The following is a 19,007-nucleotide window of genomic DNA, read 5'->3' on the forward strand; positions in this document are numbered from 1 at the left end:
AGTAAGTAGGACAAAATCCTCTGGATATTCATTCATATCATGTACACGTACTGTAGAGGTTCATCCACCATACAGCGAGTGCCAAATCCAGGTCTGTTTAGGAGAACCTCTCCAAAATACCTCATAGCTGGGCTCTGCATCTCTTCATTACTGGAAACAGACATTAAAAATGCTGTTTTTAACTTCTCAGGTAACTTTACATTGGATAAATGAACTAATCCTGTTCCATCGTAAATGTACCTGAAGAAGGTGAACTGACGGCCGTACATCCATGGGCTTAGAGTAAGACTGGGATATTCTCCGAATGGAGGAACAATCAGCGTGAACATCAGAGAAACCAGGACAAAACTGGCGGGCAAAACAATCTGAGGAAGAGAATATAAACACTAAAAGAAAAGTTGCTGCCTTAAATTTATACTAGAAGTACAATCAACTTATATGTTTAAGTCATTTCAACTTAAATTACATTTAACTGAATCTTATATAGCTTCTTTATGGACTTCATCACTGTCGTAACAAAGGTAATTATGTTTACAAAGCAATGATGCTATTCTGACCTGGGCAAGGAAGTCTTTTCCAGAGCGTGTGGAGTGATGGAACCTCTTAATGAGAAGAGCAAAAAACTGCTTTAGGACCAGAAAGATTCCCTTCACCTGTGGGGATCCTCTGCACTCTTTGCTGGTCGAACCTCCAGAGGTTGACTGACCATTAGCATACGCCGACCTGTCTGCATCTACACAAAAGATTAAACGCTAGGACACAATTATTTATATAGTTTTTGGTCAACTAATACGGGTTTTCCAAAGGCTGATGCAGATATCTAGAGAACAGCATATAGACAAAATATTACATTATTAACATTATTATTATTGAACAAATGAACAACACATTATTATTATAGGTTGTACAAATGAAGATGATGGTTCAAAATAAAAAAAATAAAATAAAATAAAATAAAATAAAATAAAATAAAATAAAATAAAATAAAATAAAATAAAATAAAATAAAATAAAATAAAATCTCAAAAAGCTCAAATATCCTTTGATGATTTTTCATAATAAGCCTGGCTGATATTTTGCTCTATAACTAATTTTTAACTATAAAAAATAACTATATCTACAACTATAAAAGGTGAGCTTAACCCTTTGATGTATTAATTTTTAAATAACAAAAAATATATATTTTGAAAATATATTTTATAGTAATATTTGAGAGTTACACATCTGTCCAATAGATGATTCCATCATATATCATAAAATATATTCAGTCAAATAAAACATATAAGCATTAATAAGTCAGTAAGAATTAAGAATTATTAGGGTCAAAAGAAATCACTCCATGCGTCAAAGAGTTAACCTGCACCACTTGCACTATTAGCATATTGTTTAGCGGCATGTCTCTGTTGTGTCCATTCAACTCTGTGTGTTGTTTTAGCAAGGCTTGAAGTAATGATGAAGCATTATAAGCCTGAGAGACTAAGTTAGTCGTCACCTTCTTCTATATTCACTTTGACTGCAGTGTCTCTATAAAGACTCGCAAGAGATCTCTGTTGCAGAACTCTGATGTCTCTGATGTCTAAGGGGTTCAACCACAAATATAGACATCACCATCACAATATACAAGACTCACAAGCACTAAACTGACACATATGCACAGTATCTGTACAGCTGAGAATGAATGAGAGATAGTACACTGAAATCTTACCAGATGCAGTGTTGATGTGTGCAGCCTCTCCATCAGTTGTGACTTTCAGAAATATCTACAGGACACAAGAGACAAAACTTGATTTTTACAGGCTGTGCAAAGGAGGATGATGGATTTTAAAAAGTTGACTCTTTACTGCAAAATAAAATAAAATATATATGAAAAATATTAACATTATTATTATTGAACAAATGATCAACCCATAATTGTTTCAGGTTGTACAAAGGGAGATGATAATAATGATAATGATGATAATAATATATATATTAAATTATTATATAAATTATTATATATATATAATATTATATATATATATATATATATATATATATATATATATATATATATATATATATATATATATATATATATATATATATCCCAATGGCAAATTGTTGTATTTATAACTAATTACGTTTTTTTTTTTTTTTTTTTTTTTTATGTTCTCGATCTCAAACACAAATGATGTTTGTGTATGACAGACCTCCTCCAATGAAGTGTCTGACACTCCAAAGCTGCTGAGCCCCATGTCTGCCAGCGTCTCCTCCAGCTCTCTGAACAGGCTGGCGTAAGAACGATGTTTGAAGCCCCGGCTGGGAAGCAGGAAGGTCAGCTCCTGCCCTATGACCTCTATCAGTTTGGCCTCTGGGACGTGATGGTGGACGAGGGCCGTTATTCTCTCTATGTCCCCTGAGAGAGTGAGATTATACATCCTAAATTATCATCGTTACAGTTAGATTTCATTGATCTGATATAAACATATGAACTCTTTACCTTCCATCTGTCTTTCTGACACTCTGGGCTGCTCTACGGTGCTCTCCTTAAATTTGGTACAGAGTGAGCACTTACAGGAGCAGTCCTCAGTACAGTCACATTGACCCTGTGAGGACCACAACAACCATGAGAGTCTAGCTGCTTTATACACTCTCTGTAATAGAGATGGTAAAAGTCTCACCTCTTTACTGACATGGGACGGCTGCTCTTTAATGCGCCGCACCAGAGTGAGGTAGAAGCCAGCACCCAGACAGTTCTTCAGGAAGAGAGGAGAGCCACAGCAGTGCAGACGACCCTGAGAGATGATGGCCACACGGTCACTCAGCAGGTCAGCTTCATCCATGTGGTGTGTGGACAAGATCACTGTACGACCTGAATAACACACAGATACACACACTTTTACACTCAGAGATGTATAGAACAATGTCTGTTAGATCCACAAACGAGTTACTAGGAGTGCTACTTGGGTATTGAGAGGTGTGTTCCTCTGGTGCTCTTCAGCTTGGAGATCCAAAATGTTTCCCGAATAAACAGTAGTTCTGAGGCACTCAAAAGGAATATAAGTTTAAAAAGCCTTTAATTAAACTTGGCTATCCATTAAAAAACATGCCAACATGCTAAATTTTACAATAGATTGATATATCAAATAAACTTATAAACTATTTTTACACATATCTTGATGGATATCATATTTTTTATATAAAATATATTTAAAAAATATGAATTATATCAAATAAAATAATGTAAAAATGGATGGATGGGAATCAAAAATAGAAAAAAAGAAAGAAAAAATATATAATAACATTTACATTTATTAATAAATCATAAAAAACATATGAAAAAAATAAAAATATTAAATATATAAATGATAAAATGTATTTGACGTACATATAGATGGATGAAAGGATGGATGGAAATTCTATAGAAAATATCTAAAATAACAATGTTAACTATAATATAAATAATTAAATAATAATCAAAAATATTTGTACACATCGTAATGGATAGATGGATGGACGGATGGTATTTATTATGTAATATTTTCTATATAAAACATAAAAATATGCATTATATAAAATTAAATAATAAAAAAGTATGAATTGGGAATAAAATATAGAAATAAAACATTTATAAAAATTTATATAATAATAATTAAATGTATAAAATACATATGAAAAAAAATATATACAATTTATTAGACAGACATATAGATTGATGGAGGGATGGATGGATATTCTATATAAAATATAAAAACAATGTTAAATAAAAAATAAAATATATGAAATAATATTAATAATAATAAAATATTTTATGGCTGGATTGATGCATTTATTATCCAATATCATAGATCAAACTTATTGGAGAAACGAAAACTTGAACATACGTCTGTGTGATAAGAACTACGTAAAATGACAGAACCATCTTTAGAAAAAAATGTATTTGAAGTGTAATTGTATTTTTTAGTTTGGCTCATATACCAGCACGGTATTTCAGCAGAAGGTCCCAGATAGAGCGCCTAGAATAGGGGTCCACTCCTGATGTAGGTTCATCCAGAAACACCACTTTAGCACCACCGACAAAAGCCATGGCAACGGAAAGCTTCCTCTGCATACCACCTACAGTACATAGGAAGACAATATCCTCTTCTCAATTCAGTCTTACAGTGTTACAGAACAGAATTGAGTTCGTTCTGCAGAGGAAGGGATTGTTAAAAAAGGTATTTATGATCTAACCTGACAGGTTTTGTGCCTCCTCATTCCTCTTGTGAGGGAGACCGAGATCTTCCAGCATGTTTTCCACCTCTAGCTGGGCTTCGGGCAACGGCTTACCCTTCAGTAGAGAGTAAAACAAGATGTGCTCTGCTACCGTCATACTGTAGAAGAGAAAGAGATCAGAACAAATCAGAATTCTGACAGATTTTATATTAGCAGGTGAATCAACATCCTTCCAATGGAAACCACATGAGGGGTTTACGAACTGGTGAAAGATGATGTTATGTTGGGGGCACATTCCCAGAGATTTACGAATGGCATCCATGTCTGTTCGGATATCTTTCCCATAAATATAGGCCGTGCCAGAGGTGGGAGGGAACATGCCGGTGAGAATAGACCTGTGGGAGAGAGGAGAGGAGAAAACTTCCATGTTTGATATTCCCATAGATAAACAAAGATCCATTTCACTGGTTTTGGATACGCACATGGTAGTGGTTTTTCCTGCACCGTTGTGTCCGAGGAAAGCAGTGATCTGACCCTCGTAGAAGGTGATACTCAGACCGTCCACAGCAGGTCTAGAGCCGCCGCTGAAAACCTTATACAGGTTCTCCACACACACTCCAACCACCAAACCGGATGGTTCGGGCTCGAAAAAGTGCCTCCCTGGAGATAAGAGATTGGAAGGTGATTAATTAAAGGATATTACATGTTTATTATACAGAAACACTTCAGATCCTTATAAAATACAATTATGTGGTGTGTAAAGGGACATAATTGTGTATAGATATTACAAATATTTGCTTAAAAGTTCTTAAAGTTACTTAGAATTATTCTGATTTTAATCAAATCTTTAGGGTCAAATATTAATTTATAATATAGTATAATTATATGTGCGTAAACAGTATACATATAAAATGAGCATAAAACCAGAAAGTAACTATTATTTGGTTTGAAACCATGGCTACCATGGTAAACTTTTTGTTAGGAAAAGGTGTATATACAGTATATATATATATATATATATATATATATAAAAAATGGGCATGAAACCAGGAAGTAACTATTATTTTGTTTAAAACCATAGCTACCATGGTAAACATTTTGTTAGGAAAAAGTGTATATACACCTTGATCCGTGAGACGAAAGGAATGTCATTGTCACGATGAAATAAACATCTCTAACAACTCTAATATACATTAACCGGCATTAAGACAAACACAGAAACCAGCATTCCAACCTGCCAGCCAAGCAAACAGACACAAGGCCACCGGGTTCCCACAAAGGGCACGGACAGAGATGTGTTTGTGCATCGTGTGCGCTTATACTAGTGTACATGCGTGTGCACACATGCCTGGCGCCACCTTATACAGTGCGCTTGAACTTAAGACAGAGCGCTGGCAAGTGCTGATGGATAAAGCCAGCGAAGCTAAGACTGCAGTAATTACTCCCATGGGGCTCCATCAGTTCAAAGCCAAAAAAACCTGCTGGATGCCTGCGCTCTAGTCAAGCAGATAAGCCTGGTTAGGTCTTTGAATACATCTGATGGGATCTTTTCCAGGAGTAAGAAAAGAAACACCACCTTCCTGTTTTTTGTAATAGGTTCTTTCACAAAATACTGTAGAATGAAAGGTTTCCCCTGATAGATAATAAAGCCCACTGGAACCACAATAGATCTGTCAGAATTTACAGGTAAAACAATTAGTAATTCAGCAGTTCCATGCGGATTCAAACCAAGCTAGCCTGGCTAAACTGGGGCAAGGTGCATAAACATAGCACTAATATTAAGACTTTCGGTGTGTCTGAAATTGCGTACATTTGAATTTGAACTTACTTCGAGACCGTTAAAAAAGTACGTTCTATGTATGAATATGGGTAGTTTGAATGGAAATTGGATGTACTACATACGCCATGTTGTTACTGTCATGTGATCTACCAGCATCAGTTGTTTTGCTTCACTGTGATTCATAAATCCTCTCTTGTAAAGTGTCCATCGAGTGTGCACTTCAGTATCTCACCGGAAGTACTCACTTTTCGCCAACTGTTTTTCAAATACTATGCATTCGGACATACTACTCTTTTGGTGCAGTTTATCGCCTACTAAATAGTAGGGAATTATTCGATTTCAGACGCAGTGCGTGTTAAGAACTAGTCAGCCCAACTAGCAGTTACTTTTCAGGTTCACATTCACAGCAATCTACTTTTTTCTGTAACTTACAGTACATTAAAAAAAAAAGTTTCGACCAGTCCAAAAGAAAATAATTAGATGACTAAATTGTATGAATGATGTTCAGCTACAGTAGTTTACCTGGTCAGGTCATACTGTATATATTAACTGACTAAAACGTCTCCAAACCTGGTAAACTAGACCTGAGGGACCAGATAAGACCAGCAAACCACCTTAGACTGGTTTAAGCTGTTTTTTCTCCCACACCTGATGAGTCTGTGCTCATGCTGTGATTGGTCGTCTCCTCTTCATCAGGGCTCTTTGGTTCTTTCTCTAGATTATCCCGCATATCTCCATGTTTGCAGGACCCTGGCTGCTCCGGAGGTTTTTCGGGTGCTGTGTGGTTCTCGGCCTGGTCATCATTGTGGTTCTTGGCCTGGTCATTAGTGCTGTTCACCAGATTATCAAAAGCAGGTTTCTCCACTGCTGACTTTCCAGGAACTGTGTAAAAGAGATTACGTGTTCATAAAAAGCTAAGGAAACCACTTATAATAAGCTATAAAGACACTCACCTTGTTTTAGAGGCTCAGGTCGGTTAAACCAATAAGAAGGCTGGATTGGAAAGTAACAAGGCCGACCAATACCATACTGCCCTGATGATATACACAAGATTTGTCACTTATAATCCTCTGATAGGCTTTTTATTATCATACCAACCTGAATATATTTTACCTGGGAAGACATTATCGAGGTACCATGCGAGAATGCCATAAAGGACCGTATCTAATGCCATCATGATAATCGAGGTGAGAAAGGAGAACTCGTCCCCCTCCAGAAGGCTGGTCTGGATGTTATCCCACTGAAGGCCGAGACCCTGCTCCTCGTAACGGGACAGGTACTCCGTCCCAAAGCCGAACGCCACCTGGGACATCAGACTCTGACACACAATATAACAATCTTAGAATCAGAACATCTCATTTAAGTTGCTTTTCCGTTCTGAATTTGTTCAGTTCAGTAGTTTTATCATGCAACATACCGCCATGATTTTCATATCCTTGGTAATGCGGTCCTGCCAGGCGAAGCAAACTATATGAGGCAGATAAAGAGTGAAGTAAATGATTCCACTGCAGGCCGCCGCCAAGTTCGCCTTGTTGAAAAACACGCTCATGAGGAAGCACTGCATGATGGTTGCCGTGGTGAAAGTGAGCAGGAATAGGAAGAGAATGATGGGATTGCTATAATTCAGCACTTTTCCTCCCTGTGAGAAAACAAAGATGAGCTTTTATATTCTTTACAACATACATTTGGTTGTACAATACCGCTCAAAGGTTTTAGGGTCGGTAAGATTTTGTCATGTTTTGAAAGCTCACTTCCACTCACCAAGGCTGCAATTTTTTACCAACAATATAGTAAAAACAGTAATATTGTGGAATGTTATTACAATTTAAAATAAGGGTTTCATATATTTAAAGTGTAATTTATTATTGTGATTGCAAAGCTGGATTTTCTGCATCATTACTCCAGTCTTCAGTGTCACATGATCCTAATATGCTGATTTGATGCTCAAGAAACATTTCATATTATTATCAATTGAAAATAGTAAAAGTTTTGTGGTCTGTGATACTTTTTTTCCCCAGGATTGTTTTTATTAATAGAATGTTTAAAAGAAAAGTATTTATTTAAAATGGTAATCTTTTGTAATACTACAAATGTTTTTACTATCACTTTTGATCAATTTATTGTTTCCTCGCTGAATAAAAATATTAATTTATTCCTATATATATATATATATATATATATATATATATATATATATATATATATATATATATACATTTTAAACTAGTCTAAATAGTACATATTCAAATGTCTCTTATGATGGTAGCCACAAGATGTCAGTAAAAAGATTAAATCTGAAAACAGAAAAAAATTACTTGTGAATTTTGCTCACACTTTAGTTGAAAGCAACCTAAATAAAAATAATATTTTACAGGGACAGCACCCTTTTTTGAAAGTCATGGATCACCTTTGAGAAATGGAACCAACAAACTTGGTTCTGACCAGATCTTTAACCACTATTCTACTGAAGAAAAAAGAAAAAACCACTGGTTTACTGGTCTTAGCTGGCCTTGCTTGCTGATATCAGGAGTGTTTTGGACACCATCTCTTACCATGATAATAAGAGTAAGCAGGGCTGTGCTGGACGCCATCATGAAGAATGTGTCGATGAACCATGTGCACCAGAGCACACGGTTAGTGACGCCCATGGCCTTCAGAGTCTCTTTCAACCTCATCTCCTTCTCCAGCACGATGCTCTTCACCGTCATAGAGACAGAGTAGACCCAGGCCAATACCATGAAGATCGGAAAGCAGCGGTTCAGAGTCAGCATGAAGCTGTGCGTCGTCAATGAGAAGAGGAAGATAGATTATTGATCGGAGGAGAAGACTGACGATATGCAACAATATTAAAATTCAGATACAAGTAAGCCGTTAATCATTTTCATGTTACGGATTATAATCGATAAATTGGATACTTAATTAAAATGTAACTATTTTGTCTAAATAAGTTTAAAAAAATAACACGGGTACATAACTGCATATGTTTTTGCTGAGTATCATATTTGATACACCAGGCTTTAATGGCTCATATTGTATGATATAGGAGATTATGCTCAAGGAGGAAATATTCAGAGGAAATATTCAAAGTGAGCAAAAATATTGTGCAGTTGAAGTAAGATGAAATTCTGATAGCTTTTAATGTAAATCATTGAGATCTTTATAACAGTATAGCAGACTACTTACATAAAATGCATGTAAATATCAGGTGTCACTATATCTTTCAACAATATGTCTTAGTAAGATAATATTTAAATGCTTAGTTTTATGATCAACGCTCTGTAGTTTTTATTGTGGGGGTCAAAACATATAATGCAATGCAATACAATAATGATTGAGAGATGTACAGATAAATGTTGTATCATATTTGATACTTTAACATGATTTTTCTAAATAATTATGTATGGATAACCAAGTAAACCTTCAGTCCAGTAACTTCTTATAACAATATAAATTTTAAAAAATCAGTAAAAAATTCACAGCAAAAATACACGTATACCACGACCTGAAGGGGATTTTTATGATACAATAGGCTTTATGGATTAATGTTTTTAAAGCGAGTGTTACATGACGCAAAGGTAATCTAAATGTGAAAATGAGCATGCACAATTAAATATCCAATAAACAAAATAAAATAATGATCAATTACATCTGTAATATTAGCAGATAGAAATAAGTCTAGAAATATCATGCATAAATGTTAAAAATACTGAGTGTGATACTCACAGGTCATCCACATAGCAGGGATAGGGCATCTGCTGCAGGTAGACTCCTAACGGCCATTCCTTCCCAGTGTGGCTCTTTATTATCCCATGTTCTATCATGTCCTGCAAGTATGCAAATCCTCCCCATATATAACGCAGATCATCCATTGGATCAGCCCTTGGCCCTGGATCCCAGTATCTGATCATAGAATAAATGCAAAGAAAATCAAGATTTGGGGAATGACTGGGGCAGTACTCTTAAAAGGACAACTTTGTACTTTATCTACCCCTAAAATCTGCATTTTAGTAGTAATATGTACCCTTTAAGGTACTAATTTCAACTTTTACTGGGTAAATAAGGTACAAAGTTGTCCTTTTAAGGGTGCTACCCCAGTGACAAGCTGTTGTACCCTTAAAGGTACAGTATTTGCATGTTTTTTTTCTGAGAGTGTACAGACAGACCTGTCTTTGATCTTGTTGGTGCGCTCTACGACATCAATGTCCATACGGATTTTGAATTTGACATGAGGGGGCATCTTGGTGGTCCAGGAGTACATGTCAACAAATACCAGCCCTGCCCAGAACTTGCTCTCCCCTAGAAGGTCCAGCGCTCGATGGGTCAGCTGGTCCTCATCAGAAATGCCAGAGAACTTGTCCAGGACAAGACACTGTAAATAGATGGGGAGTATCTAAGTATATCATTTCACCTCATTTCTACTTTATCATATCATAGGTATACGTATGCTGAAACGTGTAATATATGGTACCGGTCAAAAGTTTGAAAACATTTTTAATGTTTTTAAAAGAAGTCTCTTATGCTCATCAAGCTTGCATTTATTTGATCAAAAATACATATTGTGAAATATTATTGTGAAATATTGTGAAATATTATTACAATTTAAAATAATGGTTTTCTATTTTAATATACTTTAAAATATCATTTATTTCTGTGATGCAAAGCTGAATTTTCATCAGCCATTACAGACACAGTCTTCACATGATCCTTATAAAGAACCTAAATAAAGAAAAAAGTAAGTAGCATATATACATACATATATATATATATATATATATATATATATATATATATATATATATATATATATATATATATATATATATGCTCAGACGCAACAAGTCAGTTTGCAGGGCCGTCGTCCAAGAAGGAAGTCTCTTCTGAAGTTGGCTCATAAGAAAGCACCCAAACAGTTTGCTGAAGACAACCTGTCCAAGAGCATGAATTACTGGAAGCATGTCCTGTGGTCTGATGAGACTAAGATAAACTTGTATGGCTCAGATGGTGTCCAGCATGTGCGGCGATGCCCTGGTAAGGAGTACCAAGAAAATTATGTCTTGCCTACAGTTAAGCAAGGTGGTGGTAGCATCATGGTCTGGGGCTGCATGAGTGCTGCTGGTACTGGGGAACTGCGCTTCACTGAGGAAACATGGATTCCAACACATACTGTGACATTCTGAAGCAGAACATGATGCCCTCCCTTCAGAAACTGGGCTGAACGGCATGATAACGACCACAAACACACCGCCAAGATGACAACTGCCTTGAAGGATGCTGAAGGTGAAGGTGAAGTATGTCTCCAGACCTGAACCCTATTGAGCACCTGTGGGGAATCCTCAAGCAGAAGATGGAGAAGCGTCACGTGTCTAACAGCCAGCAGCTACGTGATGTTATTATGTGGATCCCAGCAACAACCTGTGCAGCTCTGGTGAACTCAGGACTCAGAGGATTACGGCAGTGCTAGATAATAGTGGTGCTCACACAAAATATCGACACTTTGGACACAGTTTTGACATGTTCACTCAGGGTGTACTCACTTTTGTTGCCAGCTATTTTGACAATAATGGCTGTATGTTGAGTTATTTTCAGAGGGCAGTAAATATATACTGCTAAACAAGCAGCACGTTGACTACTCTAAAATATACCCAAGTTTCACTGTCCCTTGAGAAGATATACTAAAATGGTTGCTGAAATGTAAGGGGTGTATACTCACTATGTGTATGAGTATAAATATATATATATATATATATATATATATATATATATATATATATATATATATATATATATATATACATACTACTTACTATTTTCTATATATAAAATAGTAAATAGTATTTCAGATGCCGTAATAGAAAATACGAAAATCAATATATTAAAAAGAAATTATGTAAATAATGTAAAATTTCAAATTTTAATGTCAAATTAAAGACATTTTTAAATTAATGTAATGCCATTGAATGCCGGACTGTCAAACTGAATCAGATCAAGTCGTTCCACTGTATTAGATCTGTATCAGAATTCAAAAAGTATCCAAAAAGACTCATTCAATGTGTCTTCAGTTTAATTGAATTGTTTGCTGATTTGTTTTCAGCTTGGCATAAGATGGTGGGAGTCTATTAGAGATCTTGGAGACATTGTTCTCCATGTGGCCGGTATGCACTGCAGTAAACTGGCCTGCGCTTTCTCTTTGTGTAGGTCGAGTAGATTGACAGCTGTATCGAATCGGACTCATTCGTTGGGTTTGTCTGTCACTCCTCAAGTGTTGCTAGCTAAGCCAGACAAAAACTAAAAGACACATGGTTTAGATAGCAGAGGTCTTGCTCTCCCTGGCACAGGCTGCTTTAAGCTCACCCTGATTTGTATTGAAGGCATTCAGCATTGAACTCTACAATTAAAGAGCTCTTCCACACTGGCAAACTCTCAGTGAGAAATCAAACGGTTTTCTTTGTTCTGCTTGACATCAGAGGCAGAGCCGGCTGAGAGTGACCACTTGGTTTTCACCCTCCTGCTTCTGAGAAGATCTGGGTCTCTTTATCTACACTGAAATTCTAAATGACGAGTGAACTTAGAAATTCTAGCTTACCACCAATAAAAGAACTAACAGTGTTATAAAAAAAGATATTTTGAATTTCAAAGGCTGTGTTTTTAAAAAGGAAAATGACCATACTGTCGACTGTTGTATACTACATAGCATACTATTCATTCCATTCAAAATTTGGAAAGAAACTAACTTTTTTTCAGCAAAGGCACTTTTAACTGATAAAGACATTTTTACAAAAGATTTCTATTTTAAATAAATGCTGTTCAAACATTTTCATAAGAAAACAACTAAATTAAAATGTCTAAAAAATATCCCAAACTTTTGATGTAGGCTCTATATATATATATACATATATATATATATATATATATATATATATATACACACATATATACTGTATATGCAAAATAGAATGCAGTATGCAACATTTCAAAAACCTTTTTGCATTTTAGATCCAGTTTTGTTCAAATAAATAAATAAATAAAAACTAGTTCATCATACTGAAAATGGAAGGTCAGTGCATTGTGGGACACAGAACTCAACTCCACTCAGCAGTACAGCACATTTTACTTTTCATTGTTTACCATACGAGTAGTATGAGTAGTATGAGTAGTATTCTTGTTGCTAGTATTTGATACCTCTCCGTATCTGTTTACGAGGCGAATAACTTGGTCAGTCAGGTTAAAGATGTTTCGCCAGTCAAAGTCAGGCATGTCCTGGGCTCGATCCTCCTCATGACCGTTGTGCAGGAAGTTGAGGATGTGTTGGCCAGTAAACGGAGTATCCTGGAGGCCTTTGTTGATATAATCCATCACTGTGGGGTTTCTAATGGAGTCCTGAGATATAAGGCACAATATTATGGAACGGAAAACTCGCATGAAATATGGTTGCCATGATTTTGCCAAGTAAGACATCCTGGAAGGATATTCCTATAGAGGTGATAGGTGAATAAGATTGGTATAGAAGCCCCTAACCAAATTGCTGTAAACCTAAACTTAACATTAACTCTAAACCTATCTCTTAAATCTGATTGGTTTATTGGAAAGCAACAAGGATGTTAATCCAGGAAAACGTTCTAATTGGTGAAATCACGTTCACACTTGAAATACTGTGCTAAAAATGAAAGGATCTCTCATGTATTGGTGTAAGAATGTCTAAGAATGTTTTCAAAGAATGTTTAAGAAACAGAGCTTATACCCGAAGCATGTTCATCTGTATTCCATCCTGAAAGAAGCTCCACACCTGTGGGCCCACCTCCTCCCAGGCCCGACCCATGTTCCTAAGTCTTTCTAACTCCTCAAAGGTAGTGTTTGCCTGGGAAAACACACACAAACTTACAAAGGTTAGATGCATTCAAATAAAAGTAAGTAAGCACAAATTAAATAATCAGTTGGTTTAGCATTCAATGGCACAGTCACAAAGACAGGACAATACTCAAGTGGTGGCAACTGGTCGTCTGCTTAGCGTTTGACCACAGAATGACTGAATTCCCACCAGGAGCAGTATACACAGTCCCACTGAAAGCCCTACTGCATAAACAGAGAAACTGAAGCTTTCTAAAGCTGATCTGATGGGACCAAAGCCATGGCCCATTGCCCAGGGCAAGCATGTCCCCACCTAAGCCTGTCCTGCAACGGAGCTCTCTCCAGGGGCAAAACCTTACCTCCCTCTTCACTCAAATTCTTTGTTTTTTTGCTTCCACATTTCCAATTTGATAGGCACCAAGGAAAGATTCACAAAGAGCTGCATTTACACAAATGAACCAGTTCAATAGTTTACATACCCTTGAATCTTAACACTGTGTTGTTATTACCAAGATGGTTTGTTTTCATGTTCTGTGATGTTGTCCATGAGACCCTTGTTTGTCCTGAGCAGTTAAACTCAAACTAAAGTTCAGAATGATCCTCCAGGTCCTGCACATTCTTCGGTTTTGACTACATGTCATATTAGTCATTAGGTATTAGTAGTCTTTTTGGTTAATATCTAGTAACACTATTTTGATGGTCCCCCAACCGACATTCAACTGACTATAAGTAACTTTGCAAGTACATGTCAACTTATTCTACTAACCCCAACCCTAACCTAAGAGTTAGTTCACATGTAGTTGCAAATTATTGAGAGTTAGTTGACATGTTGCAAAGTTACTTATGGTCAGTATGTCTAAAGTGGACTTTCAAAATAAAGTGTAACCTTACATGTTTCCCAGAAGACAGTTACTCTGCTCAAACAAAAAAGTTGGACAAGTAGTCATTTTTATGCATTTGCCAGTCTATTAGACTTTCAGATGCCAGATGTATAAAAACAACACTGTAAAAAAAATATTTTCATGATTTGTTATCACAACTTTTAACCTTTTGTCAAATCAACTTAGATAATTAATGTGGTTCAGATAACATAATATTTTGAGTTTCTATTTATTAAACCAATCTCTTTGTTGTATTAACTCAATTTTTTATTTCAATGAACTCAAAATGTTATGGCAACCAGGTAACTTAGTTTTTTAAGTTAAACCAACAAATTATTTACAGTGAACCTATGTGAAGCAACTTACATGTCATTTAAGGTATATTTTATCAGTTGCTAATACCATTCTTGACTTTTTGAGGTACAGGAATGCTAAGGGTATGCTATACGTGGAAAGAGAGGAAACTCATTTACAAAGCACCCATGCCAAAAAAACCTGCAGTCCTGCTTACATAAGAATCTGAGGGAGCAAAAGCCAGTCAGCTGGTCATATGTCCTGAAGTGTTCCTAAAACACACGTAGCCTTTATGGGAAGCCGTCTGTCCCGCCCATCAGTCAGCCCATCATTTCCCCTCTGGCTTAACCCACTGACATGTCTGCAGCAATGTGGTGATTTATCTGACAGGCCCGGAGCAAGATTAGCTGTTGCATTAATACACTCATCTACTGTTGTTCCAGGTGTGTGTACAGTCAAAGAAGAGCTGTTTCTCTTACATTTTTAATGATCTGTCTGACAGCAGGGGAATCAGGAGCATACAGAATTTTGCCCATCAGGAAAGGCTTGACTGAACTCCACACAATCCTTGTGACCGGATTGGACTCCAAATCCTTCATGAGGTCATTACAGAACGGAGCTGAAAGAGATATGGAGTTATGAGAAACACGAGAACATTCTCTTCTCCTCTTTTCCTCGTCATCAGTCTAAACTAAAGTCTGTGTAAAGTACAGTACTCACTGGCCGTGTGATCGTAGTTGTACTTCCCCTCTCCCCTTGTGCTGTTGATTCCCAAAAAGGCTTTGTAGTTGTTATCCTCGTACCAGTTGAAGGAGGTGACCCTGGAGAAGGCCCCTTCAGTGTAGCCACAGAACAAGCTGGAGGTGGCGGCCATGAGTTGGCTGAAAGATGGAGTCTCATGGGACTGAAGCAATAGAGAGACCACTTGCAGGAGGTCTTTAGAGCTAGTTCTGTCAAACAGCTGTTGAAAAAGGGGTATAGGAGGGGTTTTTTTTTCAAAATTAAAATGAATCTGCATTTTTTAATTTGGCAAAAAAAAAAAAAATCAATGTTTTTAGAATACAGTGGCTCCAAAAAAGTATTCAGACAGTTAAGTCACATTAAATGTATGAATGTCATTGCGTTACTTATAATATCAAATACCAAACCAAAATGTTTTATATTCTATATTTCTGTTTTAAAGCACAAGCTCACTTTTCATAAAAAACATTTGGCACAGTTACAAATTATGCTAAAAAGTATTTGGATACTTTCTGGTTGTCTACCTTAAAACATTTCATTTAATTTCTGTTGGTTCATTTTTGTGTTTAATGCAATATAATTCATATTCCGTATGTGTGACTTCAATGTCCAGATTGGGGATCCTGTGGATTTAACTACTTCCAACTTACAGAACAATAATAAATAATTAATTGTACTAAAATATTTCTGATGAGGTTTGTGCCGAAATCACCATAATCTGCACATCTTTCAACAAAGTAAGGAGTAAGAATTTCATATCTGTCATGGAGTCAGAAGGCAAACCAAATCTTTTGGCACCAAACTAAAATCCCTCTGGGTGGGAAAGTCCATTATCCTCTAAACTCAAACACATCAAAGCCTACAGACACAGGACAGATAATCTGAGCCTCTGGGGTCCACAGTACTACGGCAGGTGAAGAGAGAGAAAAAGCAGCGTCTAGAGGATGTCAGATAACAGCAGTCCATTGATTCATACAAACTCCTTCAAACAAAAGCCAGCAAGTTCTATAGAACACATTTGTTTCCTCACAAGCAAATAAAAAGGGATATTTTTGGAAAAATCGAGACAGTAAATTCCTGGATTTTTTCATTATGTTGTTCTTGGTACATCTGGCCCAGCGGCGTGGAGAACATGATGAAAAAGGAATTCGGAAAATTAGTAATTGGCGTCAGGATCCGTTAGCCGGGTGACAGACAAAAGATCAGCCCCTCCGACAGGAAGTCCCTGACTTGTAGAGCTTCAGGCACACTGACACACTTTAACCAGCAGACATTGACGTATAACATCCGTGCTGTGTTTTCCCCTTTTCAGCAGGGTATAAAACGCCCTCAACTGTCAACTAACCACATGTGAACCTCAACCTTATTTATAATGAATCTGACTGAGCAGTGGCTGAAATTAGCTTTCCGCACACACACCAATGATATCTCCATATCCGTATGCTTGCGTAAAAAGTCACGCAGAGGAAATCGTGATTTCCTGATCGCTAAAAATACAGTTGAACTTTTGTAGGGCCCTGAGGTCCATTACGCACCGCTCTCAGCTTCTCAGACACGGCAGGGAGAAGTCGGGCCCAGAAGTGAAGGTCCAGTCCATTGGAGTAGTTATCAAGAACTAGAGGAAGCTGGGAATGAGAGAAGAGAAGGAAATGAGATCATCAAGTTAGATGGCATAGACGAATAGATGTACAGTGCATTCATTACATTAACAGTCCATGGGTCAGATTTACTAAACAGGGCAAATTAGGATGAGAACGCAATACCAAAAAAGCGTAAATGAGAGTGGAAAGTTATGTACTGACGACGTGCAAATTAAAGAACACAGACGCAGCCGGATCATTTCCATAATGACCAACACAATCTACCAAGAGCAGTGCAAATTAGAGTCTGGCACAAATGTGACACAAAAAGTAAGTGAATACAAGCAATACATAAATAGTAATATGTTAAAAAAAAATCAGTCAGTTATTTTAGAATCATTGACATACTATTATAGTTTTTGTTAATTTTTTTTATTAGATTTAATTTTTTTATTTTATATATTTTCAAGTAATTTGTTGTATTTTTGTCATTTTTATTTTTAATATCTGTGTCTATATAGTTTTTTATTAAGTTTTAGTTTTTAGTTTATTTAGTTATAATTATTTAGTCCTTCAACTTAAACGAAAAAGAGAAATGCTGCCTTGGCAACTACCTGAAATTAATTATATTTTCATTTAATTTTTATTTTAAGTAATGAAAATGTTTTTATGGTTTCAGTTTTAGTAATAATTAACAATAACAACACTGGTTTCAGCTACATTTATGTATAAAATATATGTATAAAATGAAATGAACATTTTAAACAGTGTCCAAATCATTTTAGCTGAAGTAGCAAAGCAGGGTTTGGGAAATGCGTGTATAGCTCACATCCTGTCTTCCGAGATGTAACACTTCCAGAAACAATCTTTCTTCTACAGAATCCAAGCTACTTTACAATGGACCAGGAGGGACCAAGTTCAGGAAATGCCATGTGTGTGTGTGTCACAGGAGCAACTTCAAATATGAGACATCCTTCCTATCAGCCTCTCAATCTATCTCTAATGCTAAAAGTGACTTATAACATGTTCATATGGATCCAGCCATCAGTGTTTGCATATGACTGACAATTAGAGTCATTATACTTGCAGTGTTCAAGTGTAACGTGATGCTAACAACACATGAGTGGCTTTGGATAAAAGTGTCTAGCAAATGTGTTTATGTATCTGTTCAGAGGGGGAAGCTTGGATAAAGTAGTCTTTAGTACAGTCTATCAGTATTATTATTTAAAGCTCTCATAGCGTTTAGTCCAGCAGAGGTGTGTTGACTGTAATCTAATTAGTGAAATAGGCCAAGTCGGTTCCCTTCACTAACACTGATCGGGTGACTCAGGCTAACGCCCCGCTGTCCTCTCCCCACGCTCATTTAGAAACCATAAACTACCAAGAACAACCAGGAAGGGTGTGTGGGGTTACTAACTCTACAAAAATTTAAGAGCTATCATCAAACAGGAAGTACAAAAACATTTGCTGTTACTATAATCAATAATTTATCTTCCTTTGTTCAGTTTCACTTACAAATGTCAAATTTAACAAATTTAACTGTCAGGAACGTTAAAAACATTCCTTAAAATATCTTATTTTGTATTCCACAGAAGAAAAAACAGGTTTGGAATGACAAGGGTAAGCAAATGATGACAGAATTTAAATTTTGGGGTGGACTACCGCTTTAAGCTGGTCTTTTTGGTGTATACTA

At 36.3% G+C, this 19,007-nt stretch overlaps 1 protein-coding gene across 1 annotated transcript in view; it reads right to left on the minus strand.

Annotated features, from left to right (window-relative positions):
* Nucleotides 1-19,007, minus strand: part of abca4a (ATP-binding cassette, sub-family A (ABC1), member 4a) — a 35,770-nt gene that overhangs the window by 10,164 nt on the left and 6,599 nt on the right. The window contains exons 8-31 of the mRNA XM_079862937.1: nt 17,270-17,359; nt 15,714-15,954; nt 15,473-15,612; nt 13,712-13,828; nt 13,153-13,350; nt 10,137-10,342; nt 9,697-9,873; nt 8,526-8,748; nt 7,391-7,612; nt 7,087-7,291; nt 6,927-7,007; nt 6,622-6,855; nt 4,676-4,853; nt 4,457-4,588; nt 4,212-4,351; nt 3,957-4,094; nt 2,660-2,850; nt 2,479-2,584; nt 2,189-2,394; nt 1,705-1,759; nt 1,492-1,575; nt 558-733; nt 241-365; nt 52-150 (exon numbers count right to left, since the gene is read on the minus strand). Coding sequence (XP_079719063.1) covers nt 52-150; nt 241-365; nt 558-733; nt 1,492-1,575; nt 1,705-1,759; nt 2,189-2,394; nt 2,479-2,584; nt 2,660-2,850; nt 3,957-4,094; nt 4,212-4,351; nt 4,457-4,588; nt 4,676-4,853; nt 6,622-6,855; nt 6,927-7,007; nt 7,087-7,291; nt 7,391-7,612; nt 8,526-8,748; nt 9,697-9,873; nt 10,137-10,342; nt 13,153-13,350; nt 13,712-13,828; nt 15,473-15,612; nt 15,714-15,954; nt 17,270-17,359 — 3,764 coding nt within the window. The remainder of the gene's footprint in view (nt 1-51; nt 151-240; nt 366-557; nt 734-1,491; nt 1,576-1,704; nt 1,760-2,188; nt 2,395-2,478; nt 2,585-2,659; nt 2,851-3,956; nt 4,095-4,211; nt 4,352-4,456; nt 4,589-4,675; nt 4,854-6,621; nt 6,856-6,926; nt 7,008-7,086; nt 7,292-7,390; nt 7,613-8,525; nt 8,749-9,696; nt 9,874-10,136; nt 10,343-13,152; nt 13,351-13,711; nt 13,829-15,472; nt 15,613-15,713; nt 15,955-17,269; nt 17,360-19,007) is intronic.

This window comes from Squalius cephalus, assembly GCF_949319135.1.
Source record: "Squalius cephalus genome assembly, chromosome: 25".
NCBI lineage: Eukaryota > Metazoa > Chordata > Actinopteri > Cypriniformes > Leuciscidae > Squalius > Squalius cephalus.